We start from the raw sequence: 26818 nt of genomic DNA on the forward strand, positions 1-26818 counted from the left end.
GTTGGCTTTCATTCATTAGCTTGTTGTAGGAATTTAGAGAAGAGCATTTCAGTTAACTGCTTCCACTTTTTTGCTCATCACAATTTTCTTTTTTATATATGTAATCGCCTTGATCTTTTCCATGAGCAAAGTCACAGGAGGGAGCAGCTCTCTTACTACTGCAACTTATTTTATGTCAATCTGCTGAACGTTTGGCATGAGAATGTTTATAAAACAGTGTGAGTGTGTTGTGGGTGGGATGTGTGTGGGTGGGGGGGTGTGATTAGGGGTGAATGGGGTGTGTGGTGAGAGTGCATTGGGACTGGAGTGCGTTGGGGGAGGCGGGGACGTTGGGGGGAGGTGGGGGCGTTGGGGGGAATGCAGGGTCGTTGGGGGATTTTGTCATTTAAAAAAAAGCCCTTTACAAGTTCCACCTTAAACAGGTTTGCAACTAAGCTAGATTTGCGCTCACCCATTAAGTCAGATTACCATTCTCACTTTAGCTTTTCAAAGATATTATTTCTCACGCAAACCGGATATTTTCTCCCTCATACGCCTAGGCAGACTGAGTTATTCATACCTTCAAACACTAGCCGCTTGGTTTTGCAGCGCACTGCTAACTGTTTTGGGGCAATTCCATGCTATCTCATCAGTAAGACTGATTTCACTGCACTTGTAGGGGTTCAGTTCAGGTTAATGTCCATATGTTGTACTTTCTTTTAGTTTACATGGAATTATGTGAATGAACATCATTCCTGAGCGGAGGCGTGCCTAGCGTGCGTTCTCTCATGGTGAGTCAGGCTAATTTTGTGGTTGAATCCTTTCTGACATTCACTGCACCAGTAGGGTTTTTCCCCTGTGTGAGTTCTCTCATGCTGGGTCAGATGAATTTTCTGACTGAAGCTTTTTTGACATTCTTCACACTGATAGGGCTTTTCTCCTGTGTGGGTTCTCTCATGATGTACGAGATGGATTTTCTGACTGAAGCTTTTTTCACGATCGGTGCACTTATAGGGTTTTTCTCCGGTGTGTGTCTTTTCATGCTGAATTAGACTACATCTCTTAGTAAAACATTTTTCACATTCATTGCACTGATATGGCTTTTCTCCAGTGTGAATTTTTTCATGCTTAGCAAGAGTACTTTTATCGTGGAAGCTTTTCTGGCATTCAGTGCACTGATATGGTTTATGTCCCAAGTGTGATCTTTCATGTAATGTGAGACTGATTTTATGACGGTAGGTTTTACCACATTCAGAACACAAATACCGTTTTTCTCCTGCATGTGCACCTTCATGCTGAATTAAACTCGCTTTTTTGCTGAAACTTTTTGGACATTCAGTGCACTGATATATTTTTTGTCCCAAATGTGTTCTTTCATGTCGTGTCAGATAGTGTTTTTGACTAAATCTTTTCTCACAATCAGAGCACTGATAAGGCTTTTGTTCAGAGTGCGATTTCATATGCCGAGTCAAGTAGGATTGTTGAGTAAAGGTTTTCTCACATTCGGAACATTGATAAGGTATCTCTCCTGTGCACCTCTTTTTCTGTACTGTCCTGTTCAAATTACACGCTAGGTGCGTCTCTTGTGAAGTGCATGGGTACACTACTTCTGCAATCTGCACAGTCTTATAAATAATGTACACTGTTTTTTTATTCAAATTGTGCTGTTGTTCTGGCTCTTGCTTTACAGTCACAAAACCCTCCATCTCCTCGATCATGTGTGTCCTTACGGCCCCCAATTTAAGGGTTCATTGACATAAGAAATTAGAGAGAATCCAGAAACTGCATTTACAATCAGTCAGCGACTCGGCTCTGTATTGTCGTTACTTACAGACCAAAACCAGCTTTTAGAAATTGGTTTCTTCTAAAATCTCTGGAACATCTCTCTCTTTGTAGTCTATTTGCTGCAAATGACAGAATCCGTAAGTTTTGTTCCTGTCCACACTTGAAGCCACCTGCAGTATAAAAAAAAAAGAATTAAAGTGAAATATCTTTCAAGGTGTAAACTAATTTTAACGAAATTATTTAACAGTGAATGTCAGCATTCTGGAAGTAATGCATGTACTTTTCCGATGGGATAGAGTTGGTAGGGTTTTGAGGAAATGATAAATGAGACCAACATAAAATAAAGCAGATTGATATGTTAACAATAAGTGTGCACTCACTCATATCAGTAACATAAAATGATAAATCTATTTACATTTTGTATAGAGCGTAAAAGAATTAAAAACAAATTGTTTTGCCTTGTCGAATGATATCAAAATGAATAAACTAAATTTGAAAATTGCATAATCTTGTAAAAGGCAGACACAGAAAGATGGCTGAATGAAAGCCTTGAACGATTGCGCTGCCGAGCACCCAGCCTAATCCTACAGAATCCAGTACTCTCCCAAGGAGTTAGAGGTCAGACCCCTAGAGGAGGTCCCACACAGAGCCCTTCAGGTGGTAGAGGGGGCTCGGACTGACTTCTTACCATGATCGAGCGCACAGATGCCAAGGTGACTGCCATACAATGGCAGCCCAACAATTGCAAATTGAGTTCGGCGGACCAAGGGGGAGGCAGACTCCACTTCCCGAGCCCCACGAAACCATGATGGGAAGCGCATAGACGCCTGCAGAAGCTTGGCTGAAATGTACTGGCACAGCCGGGCACACTGGGGCTGAATGGCTTCCTAGAAATAAACTGATCGCTGGGGCACGCAATGCTAGTTGGAGCCTAGAAGCCTGGAAGATGGTTGCCACAATGACAGCGGCTAGATAATGGAGATGAGGTCAGCACAGTCCCCAGGCGTTAACTGCCCCTACCCTTCCTGCATTGCGGACTGCTGATGCAGAGAGCGTATACAGTTGCAGGAGGCCTGCCTTAGAAGGCATAGAGGGCCGGGCCTGTGAAGTGCAAACAAGTTGACATACAGGTGCCACCTGTGCAACCCCTTCTCCCTCCCCATTGACGTGATCATATAGTTGGGACTGCGACCCGGTAACCCTGAGCTTCCAACTGATAAGAGGTTGCTGAGAAGGGATCTTCCAGCTACTAACCTTTGAGACGTGGGCGGTAGTGGATGAGAGGGAGGCTGGAGGGCTAGGTCCTTGCTCATGCCTTGGGGGACATTGCCTGGTTGTCCTTCATGTTCTTGTTCTGGAGGTAATACGTGGCAGACAGACCTGAAGAAGACAGTCTGATCTGCAGTGGGCTGGGCCGCTGTTTTGAGAGGGTACCCAGGGGATAGCAGAGCACCTGCTGAGACATAGAATTTGAGGAGCGGGATAGGCCCCTGTGGCAATAACTATTCTGTGTAGTTATGGGCCGAGATAGATCTTCTAGAACAGGCCAATAACAAAAAATGTACAGATATACAGAGGTGGGAGGAGGCCCTGCATGGAACTCGCAGAGCAGACAGGATGAAATGTCCACTCCCCAGATACTGATGGCTATTACCCAACTGAAAGAGATGCTAGAAGAATAAATGGATTCCATATTCATTGATAGTAATATTTGGATCGCCATAAGGTGAGGGAGCGACTGCTGCAGACAGAACTAAATGTGGTTGAGCTCACTGCAAAACTGTCTTCTAATCCTCACCCAGGTTAAACTTCCATCATTAGCAATTTAGGGGTCCTGAGTTCCAATTGTTACCCTTCTTCCTCCCCATCCTCGCCCAAGGTGGAACCCAACCCATCCACCAGACCCCTAAGCATTGGGACTTTACTGCCCCTCAACACAAGAAGCCCATCGAGGACCACCCTTTCACCTATGGAGGGAATTGGCCTTCTCCTGCTACTCACATATCACCCAATGTTCACTCCCATAACAATAAATAGCTATGCCTACTAAACTTCCCATCTCTCATCACTCCTACCTCAAGGAGCACCCCACTGACCCACTGTGCTTCCCAACACCTGGCACTCAACTCCCCTATAGCACAAAAGACACATGGAGGAAAACTGTAGAACACCACTTCCCTCTACTCTTCATACCCCCTCCATGCCACCAACCACCAGCCCCCAACCTCCAATAAACCTCCACTTATACTTTCATCCGGGACTATGTGGAACCTACATTACCTACCACTGTTCCTTTTACGAGGAGACTTCACTCACTTCCTATCACCAGACCAACTAACCACTCCTTATACCCCCGCACCCCCCCTTGAGGTTAAACTGAAAGACATCAAGCAGGGTCTTCTGAACCTACTGCACTTTTCTTCAATGATGGAGGAGCGCTGGAATCTCTACATGCCCTTCAAGAATAATCAATCATGCCTCCCCAGTACGGCTAAACTCTGCCAAAGTCAAGACTCATCTTGGAAAACGAGACACATTTTACCTGGAAATCTAGGCCTCATTGACCATCACGCCAGGCCACATAGAATCACTGACCCTTAGTCTGATGCTGACATTCACTCCTTTCTACTTCATTACAATACCGCCCATAATAAACCTTCTCTCCCACCATCCAAGATCCAGACTATTTCCTCCAACTCATTTAGAGAATCCAGTGTCAATCTCAGAACATTGTCGTTGGAGTCTCCTAAATATCTGATAGGGAGACTCAAGAGAATACAGTTGATGGCGGCCAAGTTTGCACTAATGAGACCATGCCAGTCTTCAGCGTCTCAGGCCTTGGCCGAGCTCCACTGGCTCTCAGTTATGCAGAGGGTACAGTTCAAGTCAATGTGCATAGTCTCTAAGGCTCTGTATGGCATTGGGCCCAAGCCATTACAGAGCAGGTTTAAATGGTATGTCCCCCCCACGTAACCTTCGCTCCTCCTCAGCTAAACTGGTGAGAGTATCCAGGTTTAGAAGAGTTAGATATGGAGGAAGAGCTTTTAGTATTGTAGCAGCTTCGGCTTGGAACAAACTCCCAGCCGAACTTAGACAGATAGATATCTGCTGCCGTTCAGAAAGAAGTTAAAGACCTGGCTCTTTCCTAGGACGTAAGTATGTGGCCGTGACTTTCTTATCCTTTTTGACCCTGTACTCCTTATTACACTCAAGGTTAATTGATCTCACGTGTTCAAGCGCCAGGATACCGTAGGGTTACAGTGAGCTCTATAAATGCGGAATACATTACATTCAATACTTTAAGCCTTGATAATTTACCACCAGTCTCCATATCTCTCCAAGAAACTGATGTTACCAAATCCCACCTCAAGTCAATGCTTTTGAATTGCAGGTCAGAGGTTAGGCATGCTGCGAATACAGCCGACCTCTTATTCTTGCAAGATCTGGAAGGCTACAAGATCATCCGTAAGGACCGCACCGACCAAACAGGAGGAGGCATCGCTATCGTCCATAAGAAATCCATCCGCATCTCAACCAGCTCTGACGTCAATCTCGCTAACACAGAACACCTTCACTTCCAGATCCACATCGACCCCAAGACCACACTCAGAGGCACCCTCCTCTACAGGCCACCAGGACCCCGTGCACAATTCAGTGAAGACATCATGGACTTTATCACCCCACACGCCCTCCCCTCCGAGGATTACATTCTTTTGGGAGACCTCAACTTTCACCTGGAAAAGAACAACGACCGCAACGCCACCACCCTTCTGGACAATCTCGCCAACCTCAGACTCAAACAACTTGTCACTACCCCCACCCACACTGCAGGTCACACACTCGACCCTATCTTCACCTCCAGCAAACATGTCTCCTTCAGCCACACCACAGCTCTCCCTTGGACGGACCACAGCTGCGTTCACTTTACCTACAATAAGACCACAACCCACAACCATCCTCAACCCACTCTGCGAAGAAACTGGAACAAAATCACCATCGACCAGATCGCCTCATCGCTTCTTCAAAACCCCCCTGCCCACTGCTCAAACCCCGACCAAGCAGCCATTGACCTCACCCAATGGCTATCCAACAGCGCCGACATCCTAGCAACGTTGAAAAAACGTCAAATCAAACTAGGCAGCAAAAAGGCCTCCTGGTTCAACGATGATCTTAAGAAATCTAAGAAACTCTGTCGCTCCCTTGAGAAGGCCTGGAAAAAAGACCCAAACACCAGCACCAAGGACGCCTTCAAAAACCCCACCCGTATACACCACCAACTGATTCGGACTGCCAAGAAAGCCGCTCTCAAGGACCGACTAGATAACAACGCCCACAACAGCAAGGAATTATTCAACATCGTCAAGGAATTTACCAACCCCTCAGCCAACTCCAACGACATCACCCCCTCTCAAGCCCTCTGCAACTCCCTAGCTTCATTCTTCCACAACAAGATCGCAGACAACCACAACAGCTTCGACAACCGACCCGAAGACCAACCCACCCAACCCTCCGCAGGACCTCCACCTCCCTTGAACATCCTCAATGACTGGAACCCAATCCCCACTGAGGACACCATCCGCCTGATGAACTCTATCCACTCAGGATCCCCCACAGACCCATGCCCTCACCACATCTTCAACAAAGCAGACTCCATCATAGCACCGCACCTCAGAGACGTCATCAACTGCTCCCTCAACTCCGCCACCTTCCCGGAAAGCTGGAAACGCGCCGAACTCAGCGACCTTCTGAAAAAACCCACAGCTGACCCCACCGAACTCAAAAACTACCGCCCCATCTCGCTCCTTCAATTCCTGGCCAAAGTCATCGAGAAACCTGTCAACAACCAGCTCGCCGGCTTCCTCGAAACCAACAAATCCCTAGACCCCTCACAGTCCGGATTCCGAGCCAAACACAGCACTGAGACCGCACTCATCGCAGCAACAGACAACATTCGAACTCTACTGGACAATGGAGACACAGTCGCCCTCATCCTCCTCGACCTCTCCGCAGCCTTTGACACAGTTTGTCATAGCACCTTAATACAACGCCTCAGAAACATCGGAATCCAAGGAAAAGCACTGGAATGGATCACCTCGTTCCTTGCCGGAAGAACTCAGAGAGTCCGCCTTCCACCATACAATTCAGAAGCCACCGAAGTCATCCGCGGCGTGCCACAAGGATCTTCACTCAGCCCCACCCTTTTCAACGTATACATGAGCCCCCTCGCGGCCATCGCACGCCAACACAACCTCAACATCATCTCCTACGCTGATGACACTCAACTGATACTATCACTCACCAAAGACCCTAACACCGCCAAAACCAACCTACATGAAGGAATGAAAGAAGTAGCCGAGTGGATGAAGCACAGCCGTCTAAAACTGAACTCAGACAAAACAGAAGTCCTCATCCTAGGTTCCTCCCCCTCCGCCTGGGATGACTCTTGGTGGCCTGAGGCCGTTGGAAAAGCACCCATCCCGACGAACCACGCACGGAACTTAGGTGTCATCCTGGACTCCTCACTCTCTATGAACAGACAAGTCAACGCCGTCTCATCATCTTGCTTCAATATTCTTTGCATGCTCAAAAAAACATTTCGCTGGATCCCCACCGAAACTAGAAAAACGGTCACCCACGCACTGGTCACGAGCCCCCTGGACTACGGAAACACCCTATACGCCGGTACCACCGCAAAACTCCAGAAAAAACTCCAACGCATCCAGAACGCTTCAGCCAGACTCATACTAGACATCCCGCGTAAAGACCACATTTCTGGCCACTTGAAAAACCTCCACTGGCTCCCTGTTAACAAGAGGATTACTTTCCGCCTCCTAACCCACGCACACAAAGCACTTTACGAACTTGGACCCGAATGCCTCAACTCAAGACTTTCCTTCTACACCCCCTCCCGCCAGCTACGATCCTCCAACCAAGCCCTTGCAACTGTACCTCGCATCAACAAAACCACCATGGGAGGCAGATCCTTCTCCTACCTGGCAGCTAAAACCTGGAACTCACTTCCCACTCACCTTCGCCTCACTCAGAACCACCTAACATTCAGAAAGCAACTTAAAACCTGGATATTTGACAAGTAATTCCCCACCCTTCTTCAAGCGCCTTGAGACCCTATGGGTATGTAGCGCGCTATATAAATCACTTGACATCCTACCACAAACTTGGCTTAATGTATCCTCCTCACCAATTTTGGACATTCTAGTTCCCCCTGAATATAACCTAATCACATTGTACAGCCCTCACAAAGTTGGGGGAGGCGTAGCTTGCATCTCTCGCTCAACTCTCACCGGTTGCTTGTCTCTATTTGCGTTTTCTCTCCCTTCTTCTTTTGCCTTCCTCTCTCTATCACGAGTCCGAAGCTGCTGGGTTCTGCTCTCCCTCTTGGCGCGCATGGATGCATGATAATGCAGAGATGACTGCAACTGCTGACAAGACACGCACGGTAAAAGCTGTAACCTGGAATGTGAAGGGCCTGAACTGCGGTAGAAAGATGCAGTTAGTGGCAGCATTTCTTAATTGATATGGAGCAGACTCTGCTTTTTACAACAGCTGAATCTGATAGGAGCCTCGTGTTCACGCCTACGAGCGGGAAGGATGGGTGAAAAGTTCATAGCGGGATACTTCAACTACGCCAGGGGCACAGCCATAGTTCTCAGAAAGGGCTTCTCTTGGCATACGCGCACTGCAATATGCGATCTCCAGGGTCGGTATGTGATAGTGGAGGGGGGTTCTTGTAGGTCGCCCAGTGAGACTCATATCAATATACGGCCCCAACACCGAGGAGCCCCAGTTTTTTAGCGAGATGCGGCGGTTGGCAGACTCCCTAGGCCCCGGGGCAGTGCTATGGGGAGGTGATTTTAACATGGTTCTCAACTCCAATTAGGACAGGTCAAATGGTTCTCGACGGCGTCACGCCTGAGCTGCGGCGCAACTGCAGGCCCTTATGGAAGACCAGGATCTGATAGATGTCTGGCACTGCCAACACCAATCCAGCCGAGAGGAGAGTTGCATTTCCTCTGCGGGTCCCTCGTGTTCTAAAATGGACTACCAACTCATATCCTGTGACGTGGACACTTGGGTTAGACACTGTGCCCATCTTGCCTGAACCCTATCGGATAACGCTCCAGTACTATTAGAATTTATTTTAACAGACGCGCCGAATAGAGCCTTCAGCTGGAGACTTCCAGCTGGTGCCCTCTGGGACCAGGTGTTGCGAGAGGACATTGGATCAGCCATACTTTGACGCCAAACTCAGCTCTGCAGACACCCCGTCCACTCTACGGGAAGCGTTTACAGCAGTCATTAGGGGCAAGTGTATTGCTAAACAAATTGGTGTTCTACGTTCACTGAGGAATGATCTGCAGTGGCTAGAGAAAGATTCACTCGCTTGTATTAGAATTCTTCAAGTCCAATCAGCTCACGACCCTTGGGCAGATCAAGGCTAAGATAGCGGAATTTGAGGATGCTAAACACAGAGAAACGCATTTCCTAGATCGGGAGGAGCGCGCTCGCCAATACGGGGAGGGTGACGAGGTCGTCAAAACCCTTGCGCGTCTTCTTAAAAAGCCTTGGGCAAATGCCCGCCAAGCTCTTCAAAAATCTTATACCTTCCATAATCCCACTATGGCCCAAGATTGTCCATGAATCTCTCCTTCAAAGCAGGATTCCAGATTGCCTCAAGCCTGGCCAAGTGACCTCATACCTAAAAAGCCAAATGCAGACTTAAATGATCCTAACAACTTTAGGCCCATTTCCAATATCATGACCCTAGCCAAACTACTTGAGAAATACGTTCACACACAACTGTGTAATCACATTGATCAGTTTCAACTCCTTGATTAATTCCAATCAGGTTTCCAAGCGGGTCACAGTACCGAATCTGTCCTGACACATATTACTGATGACACTCAGATTTCTTGACCGAAATGAAAGCTGCCTACATTTTTCTCATGCATCTCTCCTCATTGTTTGACACCGTCAAACATGATAACTTGATTGATCTTCTCGAAAAAAGGAAGGGCTTATCAGGCACAGTTTTAAATTGGTTTGCCTCATTCCATACACAATAGCTCACATCGAACCAAAGTCAACCATTCCTTTTCTAACAACACCCCGATCTCAACTGGGGTCCCTCAAGGATCTGCATTATCACCCACGCTCTTCAACTTGTACATGGAACCACTTACAGAAATTCTGAACTGCTCGAACATATCTTATCACATGTACGCAGATGACACTCAAATATACCTAAAAGTCTCTTCACCTGACAATATCATGACATATGGGCTTTGGTGCGCGTAACAGACACCAATAGGCCATAGGCGGAGCTACGCGACCGCCTATGGCCTATTGGGTGTTCTGTTAAAAAAACAACATACACGCAAAGCCCAATCAAAATGGACCTTGGAAATGCACGAGCTGTGTGGAATTTCAAGGTCCATTTTGAAAACCCCTACAAAACGGCTCGCCTACGCGAGCAGCATCACGAGGGCTCACCCTAAAAAGGTACACCCTATATACAGGTATCACATGAAGCCAGAAGTTAACATACACAATGTTAGAATTTCTTAGGCTTGTTGGTCAGACAACCAAATCTTCCCCAGTGGATACCTTCAACCCCGGATGAAGACAGCTCTACCAAATTCAAATTTATTTATTATGTTTTGGCTCTCAAAGAGGGCCACATAAACATATACAATACACAACAGCAAATACACAGAAGATCCAAAAGTTTGAAGAACAAAATTCAATCCACAATAGATATACATCTGCAAATCAATCTAGCAAGGCCGGACAGACAAGATATCTCCAGTTGCATTTTAATAAATAGCTAAAAATCCTTTAAAAAAGTTAAAAATATAGGAACAGAACATTTCGTTCGGAGGGCAATAAAGTGCATGAAGAAAATCCTTTAAAGTGACAATGCTAAGGCGGAGACAAATTACTTTTAGCCATCGATTGCGCAAATTACGTAACATAGGACAAATCAATAATACATGCATACAGTCCTGGGTGTTCAGTTTACATAAATTGCACAAAGCAGAAGTGCCATGCCATTTGGATAACAGTAGATTTAGTGGAATTAAATCATAGCGAAGCAAAAACCAAAATCTACGTATCCCATGCGGTAGATTCCATAGGGCATAGGGTTGTGGCTGCTTCAACCTATAGGAAGAGATGAGAGGTTCCACGTTCCTTTTGTCACCAACTGACTTTTTATCAGAAAGGAAACAAAACTCCCACGAAGCCTCCTTAAGGACATGTTTTAACTGCGTGGGGGAGTAGGAGAATAGAACACTTTCATCAAGTTTAAGTATTGTTACAGCCCTTCTAAAGTTGCTTACGAGTTTAGAGAACTCTTTAAAATTGCCCAATAGTTCATTTTTGAGGAGAACTCGCAGGGTGCCATCTCCCGCTCTAGCCAAACTGGCCACCCATCTTATTAGGGCGCATAGACCCTGAACCCAGGTACTCCTGAGTCCAAAGTCAAGCCTACAAGCGGCTAGTGGGCAAGCATTGTTTAAAGTAGAGAGGGATCTTAAGAGTTTCCCCTCAATCTTATGGCAAAAGTCCCAGTTTTTCACCTCTATTAATTCAATACCATACAAGATAGTTGCGGGGATTTTTGCTCTAAAAACTTCTAGAAGACTGGAAAAATGCCTTTTCCCCGTTGCCTGGTATAGGGACTTTAACCCATTGCCATGGGCAAGAGCTTTGCGAGAGCAGTGCTCTATATGGAGTTTCTCACTCATATTGGCCGAAAATATTTTTCCCAAGAAAATATAGGAAGTTACGACCTCCAATCTATGCCCCCCAATAGCCCAACCGAAATTTGTAGAGCGGCACTTCTTCTTACCAGCTATACACATCACTTTACTTTTGGTAATATTAATCTTCATGTGATGATCACCAGCAAAGGCCTGGAGAGCCTGTAGCCGATTTGCAAGACCGATTGGAGTCAAGTCAAGAATAAGAACATCATCGGCATACATCAGGCAGGATATTGGAGTCCCTCCTATCATCGGGGCAATCCCCTCACTGGCAGACACGGCAGCAGGGAGGTCAGCCGTATATAAGGAGAACAAAAGGGGAGCCAATAAGCAGCCTTGTTTAAGGCCATTCCGAGATGGTATTTTGGCCGAAAGCCCCCTTTCGCCCCCCATTAAGACCCTGCACCAGGTCTCAGTATGCAGAGCCAGAACCAGTTCCAACAGGGGGGTAGGGACACCAAACGTCGCCAGTTTTCTCCACAGCGTTCCACGATCTACTTTATCGAACGCTGTGGAGAAATCGATAAAGGCGGCATACACCACTCCTCCTCTCACCTGGACGTATTTATCTGTAATCACCTGAAGGGCAGTGAGATTATCTAGCGTACCATGATCCCTACGGAAACCGGTCTGTTCAAACGGCAGAATATTGCAGTCCTCGACCCAATCGGAAAGAGAACTAAGGAGGCATTTCGCAAAGACCTTTCCGATGGAGTCGAGGAGTGCAATCAGGCGGTAATTACTAGGGCTATCCCTTGTACCCTTCTTAAAGATGGGGACCAAAATACTTCCTCTCCAGGAAGCAGGAACCATTTTGGAGAGATGGCACGCCTTAAACAAGGGGTACAAAATTTTACTCCAACTTAAGGGATCTTGTTTGAGGACCGTCATAGGAAGCTCGTCCGGTCCCATGGCCCCAGAGGGCCGCATATTTTTTATAGCCGTCTCGATTTCTTTCTCTGAGGGATGGAATACAAGGTCTTCAGGGGCAGCATAAATGGAGTTATCAATACCCGTAGTCCCGTTCCCTGCATAGAGCTCTCGGATATGAGAGGACCATACCTCTTCTGGTATAGGAATGGGGATGGGGCTATGGCGCGTACCACATCCCTTCCCAATTATTGCCCAAAAGTCTTTAATATTACTATGTACAGCAGATTCCCTCAGTTTAATCCAAACTTCATCCTCCCTTTCCTTTTTGATTTTTTGCTTGAGTCTGCTTCTCTTTCTTTTTAACCTAGCAATTTCTTTCCCACGTTCCAGGACTCTTTCTAAATACTGTTCGCAAACTAGTTTATTTAATTCCCTATTCAGAGTACGCAATATATTAGGGACTACTTCTCCTTTCCTAGGGGGAACAGTTTTTTTTGCGTACAATAAAATCTTTCGCATGAATTCTTCAAAATAAACTAATTCGCTGCCATTCCACTCGTTTATTACCATTAGGGTATCGTCCAAAAGGTCCTGCACCCCATTAATGGCGGCAGAGTTCCAGAAGCACCTTCCAGAAGAGGCATGGAAGGTAGCCTCGTTGCCATTAAGCGACCAAGACACAGTATTCAAAGAATTTAAAGACATTGTTAAAAACAATATACTATGATCGCTGAGTGACGTAGGTATAATCTTAAGGTCCTGAATATGGGGAAACAGGCCATAGTCTGCAATAGCATAGTCCAAGATAGATGACCCAAAGGGGGATTTATGGGTATAATTAGCGGGGACGTCAGATGGAAATCTTCCGTTTAGAATAATACCATCCCCAGTCGCTAGTTCTTTTAACAAAATCTTCCCTCTTTTATTTGTCACCAGGTTCTCAGGAAAAAGCGTCTGGGGAATAAAATGAACCTCTTCCTTAACTTTGTTCCCGAAGAGTTTCAGACTAGCATTAGAAATTTTGCAATTCAGATCACCTACAAGCAAAATTACAGGGGAAGATGGTGAATTTTTTATCTGTTCAATATATCGGAGAACCTGCTGCAGACTAGCATTAAAACACTCCTCAGGGGGTATATACACATTAAAAATTACCATAGGATATTTTTTACCATTATGGAACACATTTTCTAGGGTTATTGTGTGGAAAAGTCTACTAGGATCAATATAATGGGAGAATCTCCATTGCAGTTTATTTGACAATAAGCAGGCAATCCCCCCCCTGGCATGCCCTTTCTTAGAGGGCGCAGCTGGTACTTCCAGGACATAAAAATCTTTTGATGGTGTTAGCATATCAATGCACCATGTTTCCTGAATGCACAATATATCCGCACCCAGAGAAGATAAAAAGGCAAATTTCTCTGGGCTGCTGTGGAATCCAGCCGCATTCCAGGAAATTATTTTTAATGCGGTGTTAAAGATGGTGAAACAATTTGGGGTTGTCCTTTGTTTTTGTTGATAATGCACTATGGAGCCAGTTCCACCGGTTATTATCATCTATAAGTGAAGAGTTCTCAGTTAGTGGAAGTGGCTTCACGTGCGAAACTGAGCGTTTTCCCCTAGAGACCCAGATTTTTAGGTCTCTAAGGGGGGAGGTTACCCCGTTTTGCTCACCACCCCCAAACACCTGGTTACATAAAAGATTTGGCTTGCCTGGGTTGGAGATAGGGAGAATGTCAATACCTAAGCGCTGAAAGTTTTCGGCTTGTTCTAGTATCAAGTTTACTATAATAGGCGAATAAAATTTCACCCGTATACTCAATACCCTACTTCCACCCAACAGAGACACCAATTCTATGTCTCTTGATTGAATATGGTAGAGACTTTCAACCTCACTAAAACGTTTGAGAAGCCAAGCTCTATTTAACAAAAGGTCAGTATCGAATAAAGGTACAAAATCTAACACACGCACATCCACCGGGGCCTTAGTAATATTTACAGATCGGGCAGGAGGGCAGTAATTTTCAGACTCTAATGCTACAGCAAAGGGGGGGGCCAAAGGGTTAAGAGCCCCAGATGGATATGAAATTGGCCCTCCTAATGCGCTCCGTGGAGGAGAGCATAGGAGAGAGCCCCCTGCTTGCGGTGTAGCTTCCTGAGTAAACAGACTACGTTGTTCATTTTCCCCCTTTACAGAGGTTAAAGTAGTTAAGTTCAAATCAATGTCCACCTTTAAGGAAGTAGGAGAGGGCTCCACATCGATTTCATCATTCTCCCTTGACGCTGTAATATTTTGGAAAATAATCCTCCGCTGCTTTTTCTTTCTGTATTTTCGAATTGGTTTCCTCTTGTTACCTTTATTAATTTTTTGTTTACCATTTTTTCCCCTTTCTTCTTTTACCTCCGGTTTATCGTCCAAGGGATCTTTTCCGCTCTCAGGCACGAAAATAGGAAATAACTCCTGGACTGTTTTAGGGCCAGGCAAAGGTTTATCATCCTCCTCTATCTCCAGAACTGAGTTTTTGATGCAGTTGGGAGCTGCAGTAAAAGGCATGTCCTTGTGAGATTCCAGAGTAGGAGATTCAGACTTCCTATCAAGATTCCCTCTGGTGTCTCTGGTTTTCCCCTCAGACAAGTAATGCTCAGACTTGGGGGGAGAGGCATTCCTCATATCAGGCGATTTCTGCAGCAATGTCTTTAAAATTTGAGTGACTGATTCCAGAATACAGTCCGAGCTGCCTACAAATTTCCCCCAAAAACAGTAAGATTGAGGCTAGGAGTTGTTCCAGAGCGATCATGGACTCTGAGATCGGCTTTTCTCGTGCTTCCACAGAGCAACTATTATCCAAGAGATTAAGATCGGGGCTCCTAGAAACATTTAACAAGTCGGATATTTCATGGCCATTTAACGAGGGGGTGCTACTATACAGCAATAACCCAGAAGGGGTGGCACCCCCTGACGCTTTAAACTGCTCCAAAGTCTCCACTTTAGCTGGGCTTACGTAGCGTCCCCAAAGTTCCAGGTCAATAGATAATGCAGACAAGTCGCCCCCCGGCCTATCATTCAAAGGGGACTGAGGGATCGGTGGTATATGCACTAGATCACCTACGGCCATCACCTTCCCCTCTGTAGAGTCCCGTAAGGAAGACCCCCTACCATTGATTGTAGGGCCCCTTGCTGTACCAGAGGCAGTTGGGGGTCTATGGGGGCTGGTGTATGAAACTCCAGGGCTTTAGTATCCGATCTTTCTGGAGTAGCAAGTTTGGATTTTTTTACACCAGATAGATCCCAAAGTTCAGATAGTTGGCATTGACCTTTCAACGGTGGGTTATTCACTGATTTGTTTCTTGTGCGGGTGGTAGTTAATTTTCGGCCAGGTTTTTCTCCTACTACCCTTCCTGAACGTAGCGTTTTAGACATTTTCCGCACTATTTTCCACAGCGATAAACTTAATCAAAATGTAAAAAAGTAAAACTTATAAGAACCTGGAGTGGCGTCAGTCCCTGGCCGGCCAAGTTAGTTTGAGGAACGGTGTAATAATATCAGTACACGGGTCGTTCACAAACCTACAATTGTAAACACATGTTCATCGAGGCAAAAACAAAATGTAAATGACCGGGCCCAGCCCAGCCTACCTCGGTCACTGAGGGCCACAGAGGGCCCGCCCTTTGCCCGGGCTTCGCTCCGGGCGTCCCGCTCGCGTCCCGCGAGACGGGGGTGTCGCCGTATTTCAGCGCCTCCTGGCGCGAAACTGACGCGGCAAATGCTGCTAGGGCCGCTGGGATTTGTAGTTCTTTAACCCTGCTCCGCTCTCAGCGCTCCGCTCGATGTTACTCACAGGACGTGTCAGGAGAGCGGGAGGCGGGCGGGCAGGCAAACACGCTGTTTAAAGAGCCCCTGCAGCAGCGTTCAGTAGCAAAAGCGGTTCTGCCAAAAGCTTCCTCAAGTGACAGCTCTACCATAGACCACTGTGTTTCAGACCACTTACTCTCACTGCCTCATCCAGCTCCATCCCTGATCCAAAGTCCAGCACTGAATTTCACCGGCTTTACCTCCTTGCTTTGCATCATACCATAATTTATATGGAGTTTACTCCTCTTCTGGTGACTATTCCACCTGTCTAACCTATGGCCTCCACCCACGGTTGTCCGTGATAACTGGCAGCCACCCTTTCATCAAGACAAAAGGACTGTAGCCCATGACCTCACATGGTGTGATGTGGTATGCACAAGCCACAAACATCACAACTTCCAGTTCAGGCCATTTTCAGAAATGACCATAGGTACCCAATATGCATTTACTTTACCGGCCATTCTCCCATATGGGTCCCATCACCTCAACACTAACTCTTTACCAAGACATACGGGGATTGTTTACTGGGAATAAAGTTGGACTGAATGTGAGCTGTGATTTATCAGAATGTATGCTTCCATGGAATCCTTCACCTTCCTTGTCTATCCTAGGCCCCCAATACAATATTCTTTAGTTAGCTAAATGCCCCCTGTTGTGTCAAGAGTTCTCTTTCTCAAACTTTCCAGAGAAATCACAAGTCTGCCCGCAACAATAATCCATCCTCTTCAGCCAATTCTTCCTTACTTCCTATTCAGTCCATTATTCATAAGTTAATAGCATCTAATATACTCATTCATGCCTATCAATTTTTTGTCTTCCATACGTTTTTGCTCCAATTTCTCATGGCTGAGGCCATGGATCTTTTTCCTTTTACAATCATGTAATAAAAAAAAATTCCATTCATTCTTTGGTACTTTTTTGATGGGTAATGGCATCAGACTTAAGTCAGAATATTTTTTTCCACACTTGGCACATATTGTACAGTGTCATTTAGACAAACAACTTAATGGCCATGTGAGCCAATGCAGCCACCGCCACCCACCACAACCTCATCAGATACTCTAGAACAGAGCTCTTCAAACTTTTTTACTCTGAGCCCCCCCTAAGCAAAATGTTTGGAGGTCGGGCCCCCCTCCAAAACTTTATGGCTAGGATTGGGGGAGCGGGAGGGACATGGCTGCATTCAGGGAGCGGAGCTTAAGAGATGATTTCAGGAATACTTTTCTATAGCTTATGAACTGCAAACTGCACCACTTACGAAACTTATAAAACAGCAAATGCATCAAACAAAAACCGATATCCCAAACAAACTGCTCCCCATAATTGGGGTGTTGTGATCCCCTCACACTCTTTGACCCCAATGCAACTATTCTTGCTGCACTAATGATAACCGCAGTCCTGAGTAGCAGGCTGTCTCCTCTGCCTCTTTTACCTCTTCCCCACCATGATCGATCATCACCTCTGTCCTAATGCTTGAAAGGACAATACGCTCGGATGCCACTTTTTTTTAAAGGTAGACAGTCATAATTGTGATGCAGTGGGCCCCCCAAATTCCTGAGCCCAAGTCCTTCTGCATCTGCATCTACTCCTTTATGATAACCAGCAGTGGCCACTTACACACTTGGCAGCAGTACCAGCTTCAATAATGTCCCTTTAAAAAAACACTTATATCATCCCCTTTGGGGTAGCTCTCTAAAAAAGCGGTCTCTGGCCATTTGTAAACCTAAAAATTAGTTTGCGCAGAGTGCTCACTATTCTGGGCCTTCTCTTTGACAATATCTATGAATCTCGCTCTTTTCCTCGGTCTCCCAGACCATTTCTATGAGGCCCCAAGGATTGAGAGGATTAGGGCTCTGTATTTGAAAGAAACTCTGCTGGCCTTCTACCAGCCCCCCCCATGGACTCAGCTTTCACACAAAAAACTTTTCCTGAATCGTTAATACTGACTTTGACATGCCTGTGCCTGAAGTCGAAGTGGGTGGTGGTAGTGCAGAAAGTTAAAAAGAAACCGACCTTCTTACCAGCCATTAATTGATTGAGTCACTTAAAGCCAGGGCCACTGGAATTATGAGTTTCTGCAGCAGCAGCGCTTTCCACATAATTATCAGTTTACTGCATTTGCTACATAATCTCCAGATTTCAATGACAAAAACTTGATTCTAGCTCAAACGGAACAAAAGTTACTTAAAGCGTGACAAAGTGTTCCGGAGCAGTGGAAGGCCCTGCAAAGACTAGTAATCTTTTAGTTGCTTACTGCTGTATTTGTTTGTTAAACTGGTACTAATGAGGTGAAATATTTCCCCTGACAGCGTTACTGCGACTTAAAATGACAAAATAGTGAAGTAATGATAACTACAAAATGTGGCACATTGTGCCGCATAACTTACCTTTTCTTGCTGGATAATTTAGTCAAACCTGCCGCATAATTTTGTTCTTTTCTACTGAATAATTCCAGTGGATCTGTTTAAAGTTTTATGGTGGCAAAGATCTATTCTTTTTAAGATGTAATGTAACAGAGTTATCAGCTGGGATCTGGAATAGTGGAGACACTTACAAAAATGTCTGCATTAGATACAGTTTGATTACTTATTACTAAAAAGTATATTTTGTAAGAACTTGTTTTATCTCAATCACTGCATCATTTTGCAGCAGTCTAGCTTAGAGTATGTAAATACTGTTTTAAAATAATGACTTACATATTCACAGTGCTTTCTGCCACAGGCTGAGACTTCATAGCACTATAAACAGGGCCATTGGAATTATGCGGCAGGAGAAGGCCAAATTAAGTAGCATGGTTGGCTAAATTCTGCAGCAAGCAAAGGCGAATTATGCTGCATATTTTGTGATAGCATTACTGCACTATTTTGCTATTTTTACACTTCTTAACATTGTCCTGGCCTTTATAGCCCCTCATAAGTACCACATTAACACCCACATATAGCAATAAGCAACAGAAAGGTGACCAGTCAACCTTTAGAAAGGCCCTTCCACTGTGAGGTAACATGTGTTGCTGCATTTTTAATCTGCAAATTATGCAGCAGACGATTGATTATGTGGCAAATGCGGGAAAACCATAACTATGCGCTGTGAGTGCTAGGTGAGCGTGAAAGTGAAGGGTGAGAATGAGCAGTGAGTTGTCTGAATGCAGGGCGGATTCCCAGACACTTGAAGTTAATCAGCATGTTATTGGCGGGATGCTGGGTTTCAGATATAAGTTAAACTATTGCTATTATGGAATTAATCAGGGAATCAAGGGTGAAAGAAATAAATAATGTGCTGATCCTGCAACAAACTTCCAGTCTTATGATTAGGGTTGCCAGCTCATTATTTTGATGTTGCAGACGCCACAAAAATAAACAGTCACCTAAAGCCCTATTTTCAGCACTTATGTGTGCGTACTTCGAAAAGCAAATGTAAAGTACTTTTACATGTGTTCTAGGGCTGCCTGAATGATTCATGACTGAAAATAAAAGGAACAGACAGAAAGTCACATTACAAATGAATACATACTTTTTTATTTAAGACCCTATTTAGTGTCAAAGCAAGGTCTTTGCAGGCTCTTTAAACATACATGGCTGCCATTTTTTCTATTGGCAACCCTTTTTTGTATTTCTTTTCATGAAATGCATTTTCACACTACAGCAGTAAGTTTAAAATGCAAATGTAAGGAATAGGCAGAGTCGGGGCACAGGGGGTACTGGAAAAAGAAAAAAAACTAAGCTTACTTAGGCAACCAGTTTCCAAAAGTATGCAAATGGTCTTTAAAGACCTGTGAAAAACTCGGCTGTGCTGGAGTCTTAATAAGACTCCAGACACTGCCCAGCCGAGCCCCCAGCAGCACACCCACTGACCTCTGGCCCCACGGCACTCTGAGGCCTTCAGAGTAAATGAAGACAGCCTGGAAATGCAGCAAATAAACATTGCTGCACTTCCAGGCGTCTTCATTTACATGTGCTGGCAGAGGCCTTTGCGCCCCCCTGAGAACCCATCCACGCCTCCTCAGGGGGCGCGCCCCACAGTTTGAAGAACTGTGCTCTAGAAGAAAGCACTCCAGGGCAGAATCTCCACCCACGCACACAACAGCAAGGAACTCTTCGGCATCATTAAAGAGTTCGCCCACCCAACAGTGAGACAACCTACTTCCCCCCTCACCTCCCCAACAGCTCTGCGACAGACTCAGCACCTTCTTCCACCACAAAATCAAGACCATCTACGACAACAACAACCTACATCCACCACCCCCATACACCACGCAGCTTACGCTAGACAGCTGGACTGCTGTCACCATTGAAGACACCCTGAAGACTATGAAGTCAACCCACTCCGGGGCTCCCACGGACCCCTGCCCCACCAGATCTACCACAGACCAGCTGACATCATCGTCCGAGCTTCATGAAATCATCAACAGCTCCTTTGAGACTGCCACCTTCCCCAACGACTAGAAACATGCAGAGATCAACCCTCTCCTGAAAAAACCCACGGCTGACCCAACCAACCTCAAAAACTACAGACGGATCTCCTTACTCCCGTACCCAGCTGTAATGACTGGATTTTCTGAGTAGATGGGATCAGCCCCTAGGGGCCCCTCCAACCCAGCCAGAACGTAATCACATCCCTCCTCAGGACCAACTATCCAGGCACCTGAGTACCTACCTGAGGATGGGGAACTCGCAATATACAAGCTCATATTATTAAAAACACCACTAAATCTATAGGGATACTAAGAATACTCACTAATTACTAGGGATATCCATACCCTACACCACACTTATATTCACATCAGTTGGTCTCGCGGCCACTCAGACCCAGACCGGTCTACCCTAGGGCAGATATTGCGCACAATCCGGTGCGACTACACATGGGCCTGCAGAACCCAATGCTCCCTTTTCCAAACGATCAACAATCCTGTCGATCTCCACGCTAGTTCAACCTCCTAGCGCTCTCACTTATTCAAGCCACAATCTTGTGGGTATCCACACTGGTCTCCCACCCAGTGTTCTCACTAACGCCGCATATCAACGACGACCACATTCCTATGAACACCTTTATATATATATATATATATTGGGAAGTCTCTTCACTAAGGGTCTGCTACTACAATATTAGGAGTTAGCCAATTAATATCATGCATCTCCTATTCTTGTCATCATAGGTCCACTCACTCCCTATTTATGTGGTCACCACTTACCTGATTGGGATTACTCATCCATTCATGCAAACACTAAACCCCTAGGAGATACATTTACCTATATTGACCAAAAATATGAAGCGCATGGCAGTTCATTAATAAACTGGGGGTCTCTTTAATCACAACAATATAGATACATACACAGATCTGTATTATGATTAACACATGTAACTGACAAAGACTATAGGTAGAACACACCGCTGAAAGAGAAAAGATTAGCAATGCAAAAGCCTAGGGAATAAAGATAAGATTAAGATGCAAGTGTAAAGTAAATTAATATAACAGGAACGCCTTTACCTTATTAGTGTGTAGTCTTGTTCTAGCTGTCATCTGGGTTCCTCTCTCGTCTGTGCCTTGGCTCATCTCAGACTCCCTCTCTCTCTCCTGCACTCTTGGGTACACCTCTGCGCTGATCACTCTGTCTCTGGACTCCTCTCCCCCACGCGAACTGTCTCCACCTTCCAGATTCAGTCTTAATGGTTCCTGCCGCTCTGATCACCGTTCATTCCACTAGCTTATTCACTCTGTCTCTGCGCCAATGTCCAATTAACTCCATCTGCTCCCATAGGTTAGTCCACGATCTCTCCTCCGTCTCTTCTAAAAAGCATTACTTCAGACTCCAGCTATTCACACCTCCTCCTGATAAGCAACTGCTTCTGACTGCTTCCTTCAGTTCCAGCTCACTATTCAACTCAGCTCTTCTCCAGCTTGAACCCTCTCTCTCTGCCAACTCCACTCCACTGCTTTCCACTCCTCCACCTTAACACGACCCTCTGGCTTCACCACCTTCACTCGACTGCAACTCTACTCGACTCGACTCTCTGCTTGACTCACTGACTCCGCCTCTGCACTTCACTGATATAGAATGCTGTTTCCTCATGGAAAGTTCCAGCCAGCAGCTTCCTCCCACCAATCCCATGCACCAGGCTCCTTGCGCTAGACGCTCCCACAGTGACCAGTCTGCTTGTTTCGTCTAGAGACCTGAGCCCGGGAACAATTCCTGATTAGATTCAGCTCTGGCCGGTTCTCTCCGGTCCGCTTAGGGCGAACAACAGTTATAACTATAAACTTTGCCTTTGCCCTGAAAAGCCTCTCAGCTTCATCAAGATGGAGTCCCTCTAGCTCTAGGCCTGTAGGCCTGAAAGGGGTGAAATGCTCCTTAGCTCTGTCAGAATACCTACATAAACCATACCAATGTGTCTAATATGTCAAAGCCAATAGGCAATAGACAGGTTAAAGTCAAGAATAAAGGCATATTAAGCAGCTATCCTCTTCTAGGTCTGGAAAAAGGGCTTAAAAGGGCCAACACAGGCTAAGAATACCTATACTAGATGCGAGCAAGATTAATGATCTATATCACTGCTAAATAAAGCCAAAAACGCTGTCATTACACCAGCAAAGGTCATCGAAAAAGGCATCAACAGCCAGCTTGCATCCTTCACAGAAGAAAACATCAATGACCCCTCTCAAACTGGCTTCAGGAAAAACCACAAAAACAACAAGTGATGGACCGAATGTGGATCAATGTCACACATTCCCCCAGTCAAAAGATCTGGGCCCAAATCCATCGTTTTTTTGCACTCCACACCACCCTGGGTTAGACAATGGCGATATGCATATCAGCTCTGACCCTGTTGCCCCATGGGAACAGTCCAGTCCGAACTACAAAAGCCATGTCCTTCCCAGAACGGAATCAAGCATCCGAGGACCGGACCGGTTTCGAGGTAACACCTCTCATCAGCCCGGCTAGCTTGACTCCAAGTGGTGTGGAGTGCCTGGGACCCACGTCTGGGCATCCCCAGCGCACTTAGGGCGGCAATTGCAAAAACAACAAGTGATGGACCGAATGTGGATCAATGTCACACATTCCCCCGTCAAAAGATCTGGGCCCAAATCCATCGTTTTTTTGCCAGATCTTTTGACTGGGGGAGTGTGTGACATTGATCCACATTCAGTCCATCACTTATTGTTTTTGTTTTTTCAGGAAAAACCACAGCACCAAAACTGCCCTTCTCGCCGCAACAGACATCCGCTCCCTCCCTGACAGAAGAGAGACTGTGGCCCTCATCCTCCTGGACCTAGCCACAGCCTTCAACAGTTTCTCAAAGCACCATACCCCACAGACTACATGACGCAGGAATCTGGGGCATGGCCCTCAGCTGGATCCGCTCATTCCTCTCCGGCAAGACACAGCAGGTCAGGCTCTTGCCCTTCCTCTCAGATCCGAAACTGACCACCTGCGGAGTTCCCCAAGGATCCTCCATCAGCCCCAAACTGCGACTATATGGCTCTGCTCGCACCCATCGTCAGATCCCATGGTCTCAACATTGTATCCTACACAGACGACACCCAACTCATCCTCTCCCTATCCAACAAACCAAACATCTTCATACAAAACTTTCAAGAAGGGATGGAAACTGTCGCTAGGTGGATGAAGAACAGCTGGCTACAACTCCACATGGACAAAACCGAAATACTCATGAAGGGGCCACACCCGATGCCTGGAACGACACCTGAAGGCCCCCCACCCTTGAGAACCCACCCTCCCACACCGCCCACGCACGCAACCTTGGAATCATCCTGGACTCCGAACTCAAAATGGACTGTCAAATCAATGCTGACTCCTCCCGTTTCCATACCTTCTGCCTCCTACGAAAGACCTTCAACTGGATTCCTCTCGAGCACAGAAAGACCGTCACCCACACCCAGGTAAGCAGCAGACTGGACTATAGTCATGCACCCAACGTCGGGATCAACAAGAACCTTACCAGCAAACTCCATAACGCCTCCACCAGACAAGTCCTCAAACTACCATGTCATTGCCACATCACCCAACACCTGCAGACACTACATTGGCTCCCTGTCGAGAAGAGAATCGCCTTCAAGTTCTCACTCACGCCCACAAAGCCCTCCACAACACCGAACCCGCCTACCTGAACCACCGCCTCTCGTTCTACGCACCCCAAAGATCCTTCCTCTCAGCCCAGCTCTGCCTTGCAACGGTGCAGCGCATTAAGAAGACCAGAACAGCAGGTTGCTCCTTCCCCTTCCTCGCAGCCAAGGAATGGAACACCCTCCCTCTCCACATCTGGCACACAAACCCTCTCCAAGTTCATGAAGGACCGCAAGACCTGTCTCTTTGACGAATCACTGTGAACTTCCAGGAGCCTCCCCAGCGCCTTGAGACCCTCTCAGTTGAGTAATTACGCTTCACCAACCCATTGATTGATTGAAACTGGTGAAAGGGTTTAAAGCCCAAGGAATATTCTGTTTCTGCAGGTCAAACACAAAGGTTATAACTAATTCACATCCTTTCTTACCACTTGGGTCAGTACTGTTCCTAACCAGAGGCGCAACTAGAGCCATATTTCGGGGGGGGGGGGGGGGGGGGGCTTAGAAAAAATTTAGGGGGGGGTGAAACTTTAAGCAGTAGGTAGAGTGGCGCTGCAGGGGCTCATAGAAAGGGGGAAATATCAACAAAGCCTCTTTAACATGCACATGGTCTTTTAAAGACCTGTGAAGGGCTCGGGTGCAGCTGTGTGTGTGCCAGGGAGCTGTCTGAGTCCGGGCTGCCACACAAGACGGGGGGGGGGCTGAAGCCCTTTGATTCCAATGGGTGTTGCTCGCCTGTTCCTAACCCATTACCAATTGCAGCAATAGTTACTACACCTTTCAAGATTGAAACCACATTCAGGCGGTGCACTACAAATGTCTTTATTTCGTTCACTAAACCCTTCCCAACACTACTGGCAATTCAAATGTATACGTATTATTTAGCAGTTGCCTGACAGTGTAAGCATTTTCTAGAAAGATATTCACAAACGTTGTGTAAAATTCCACGAGGTATAAAAGCGCCCCTGTATCTTCTTTACTTTTGGGCGGAGGGGCAGTGTTAATTGACTCCATCAACTTCTCCTTTGGTTTAATACCTTCCCGGCCAACTTCTTGCCTCAGACATGCCACATCACCCTTAAGTGGTCAAAGCTTTTTGTTTGAAAACTCCCAACCAACTCCTTCGAATTTTTATCGTGCCCATTTTCATGGTAGTGATTTTGGGTGTATTGGCGAAAAAAGTGCAATTAAAAATACCTCCTTTCCTGTGTACCGTATTTTATTAGCCATGAAGGGGTAAGGTTAAAAACTGGTGAGGTGCTTGGGTGGATGTATTAATGGCCAACTGTACCTAAATGATTATTGTGTTGGTGAAAAGTACAGACTGTCAAGGCCAGCCTGCTCCGCTCTCCAAAACCGACGTCAGGTAATTTTAAGTAGACGCATGCCCAAGAGCCTGTTGGCAGCATTGATGGAACTGAAAGTTAAGCAGTATGGGCTGAGCAGCTGGCAGCCCGATTCTGAAATAATTGGGGTCCTCTGACAGGGATGTGGAATTCCGATAGCGCGGAGGGATAGATTATATGAAGTGAATTTTGTTACATGACAAGTGGATTTATAAGGCATTCTATTACTTTCTATAGCCCTGCTCTGGGCCAGCCCACAAATTACAATTAAAAGAGTCACATTCCAATGCAGCTCTGGGTGTATACAGCATCAACCCTGTACTCCCGAAGCCGCTTGTCAGCACTGGGTGTATACAGCATCAACCCTGTACTCACGAAGCCGCTTGTCAGCACTGAGTGTATACAGCATCAACCCTGTACTCCCGAAGCCGCTCGTCAGCACTGGGTGTATACAGCATCAACCCTGTACTCCCGAAGCCGCTTGTCAGCACTGGGTGTATACAGCATCAACCCTGTACTCCCGAAGCAGCTTGTCAGCACTGGGTGTATACAGCATCAACCCTGTACTCCCGAAGCCGCTTGTCAGCACTGGGTGTATACAGCATCAAACCTGTACTCTTGAAGCCGCTTGTCAGCTCTGGGTGTCTACAGCATCAACCCTGTACTCCCGAAGCCGCTCGTCAGCACTGGGTGTATACAGCATCAACCCTGTACTCCCGAAGCCGCTTGTCAGCACTGGGTGTATACAGCATCAACCCTGTACTCACGAAGCCGCTTGTCAGCACTGAGTGTATACAGCATCAACCCTGTACTCCCGAAGCCGCTTGTCAGCACTGGGTGTATACAGCATCAACCCTGTACTCCCGAAGCCGCTTGTCAGCACTGGGTGTATACAGCATCAACCCTGTACTCACGAAGCCGCTTGTCAGCACTGAGTGTATACAGCATCAACCCTGTACTCCCGAAGCCGCTTGTCAGCACTGGGTGTATACAGCATCAACCCTGTACTCCCGAAGCAGCTTGTCAGCACTGGGTGTATACAGCATCAACCCTGTACTCCCGAAGCAGCTTGTCAGCACTGGGTGTATACAGCATCAACCCTGTACTCCCGAAGCCG

General features: G+C 46.3%; 1 protein-coding gene across 1 annotated transcript in view; it reads right to left on the reverse strand.

The window, feature by feature from the left end:
* Nucleotides 1-420: 420 nt before the first annotated feature.
* The window catches only part of LOC147737775 (uncharacterized), a 32432-nt gene continuing 6034 nt past the window's right edge, over nt 421-26818 (reverse strand). The window contains exon 2 of the mRNA XM_086944982.1: nt 421-1934. Coding sequence (XP_086801108.1) covers nt 729-1697 — 969 coding nt within the window. The 5' untranslated portion in view covers nt 1698-1934 and the 3' untranslated portion in view covers nt 421-728. The remainder of the gene's footprint in view (nt 1935-26818) is intronic.

The sequence above is a fragment of the Lissotriton vulgaris genome, chromosome 1_1 (assembly GCF_964263255.1).
Source record: "Lissotriton vulgaris chromosome 1_1, aLisVul1.2, whole genome shotgun sequence".
Taxonomy (NCBI): domain Eukaryota; kingdom Metazoa; phylum Chordata; class Amphibia; order Caudata; family Salamandridae; genus Lissotriton; species Lissotriton vulgaris.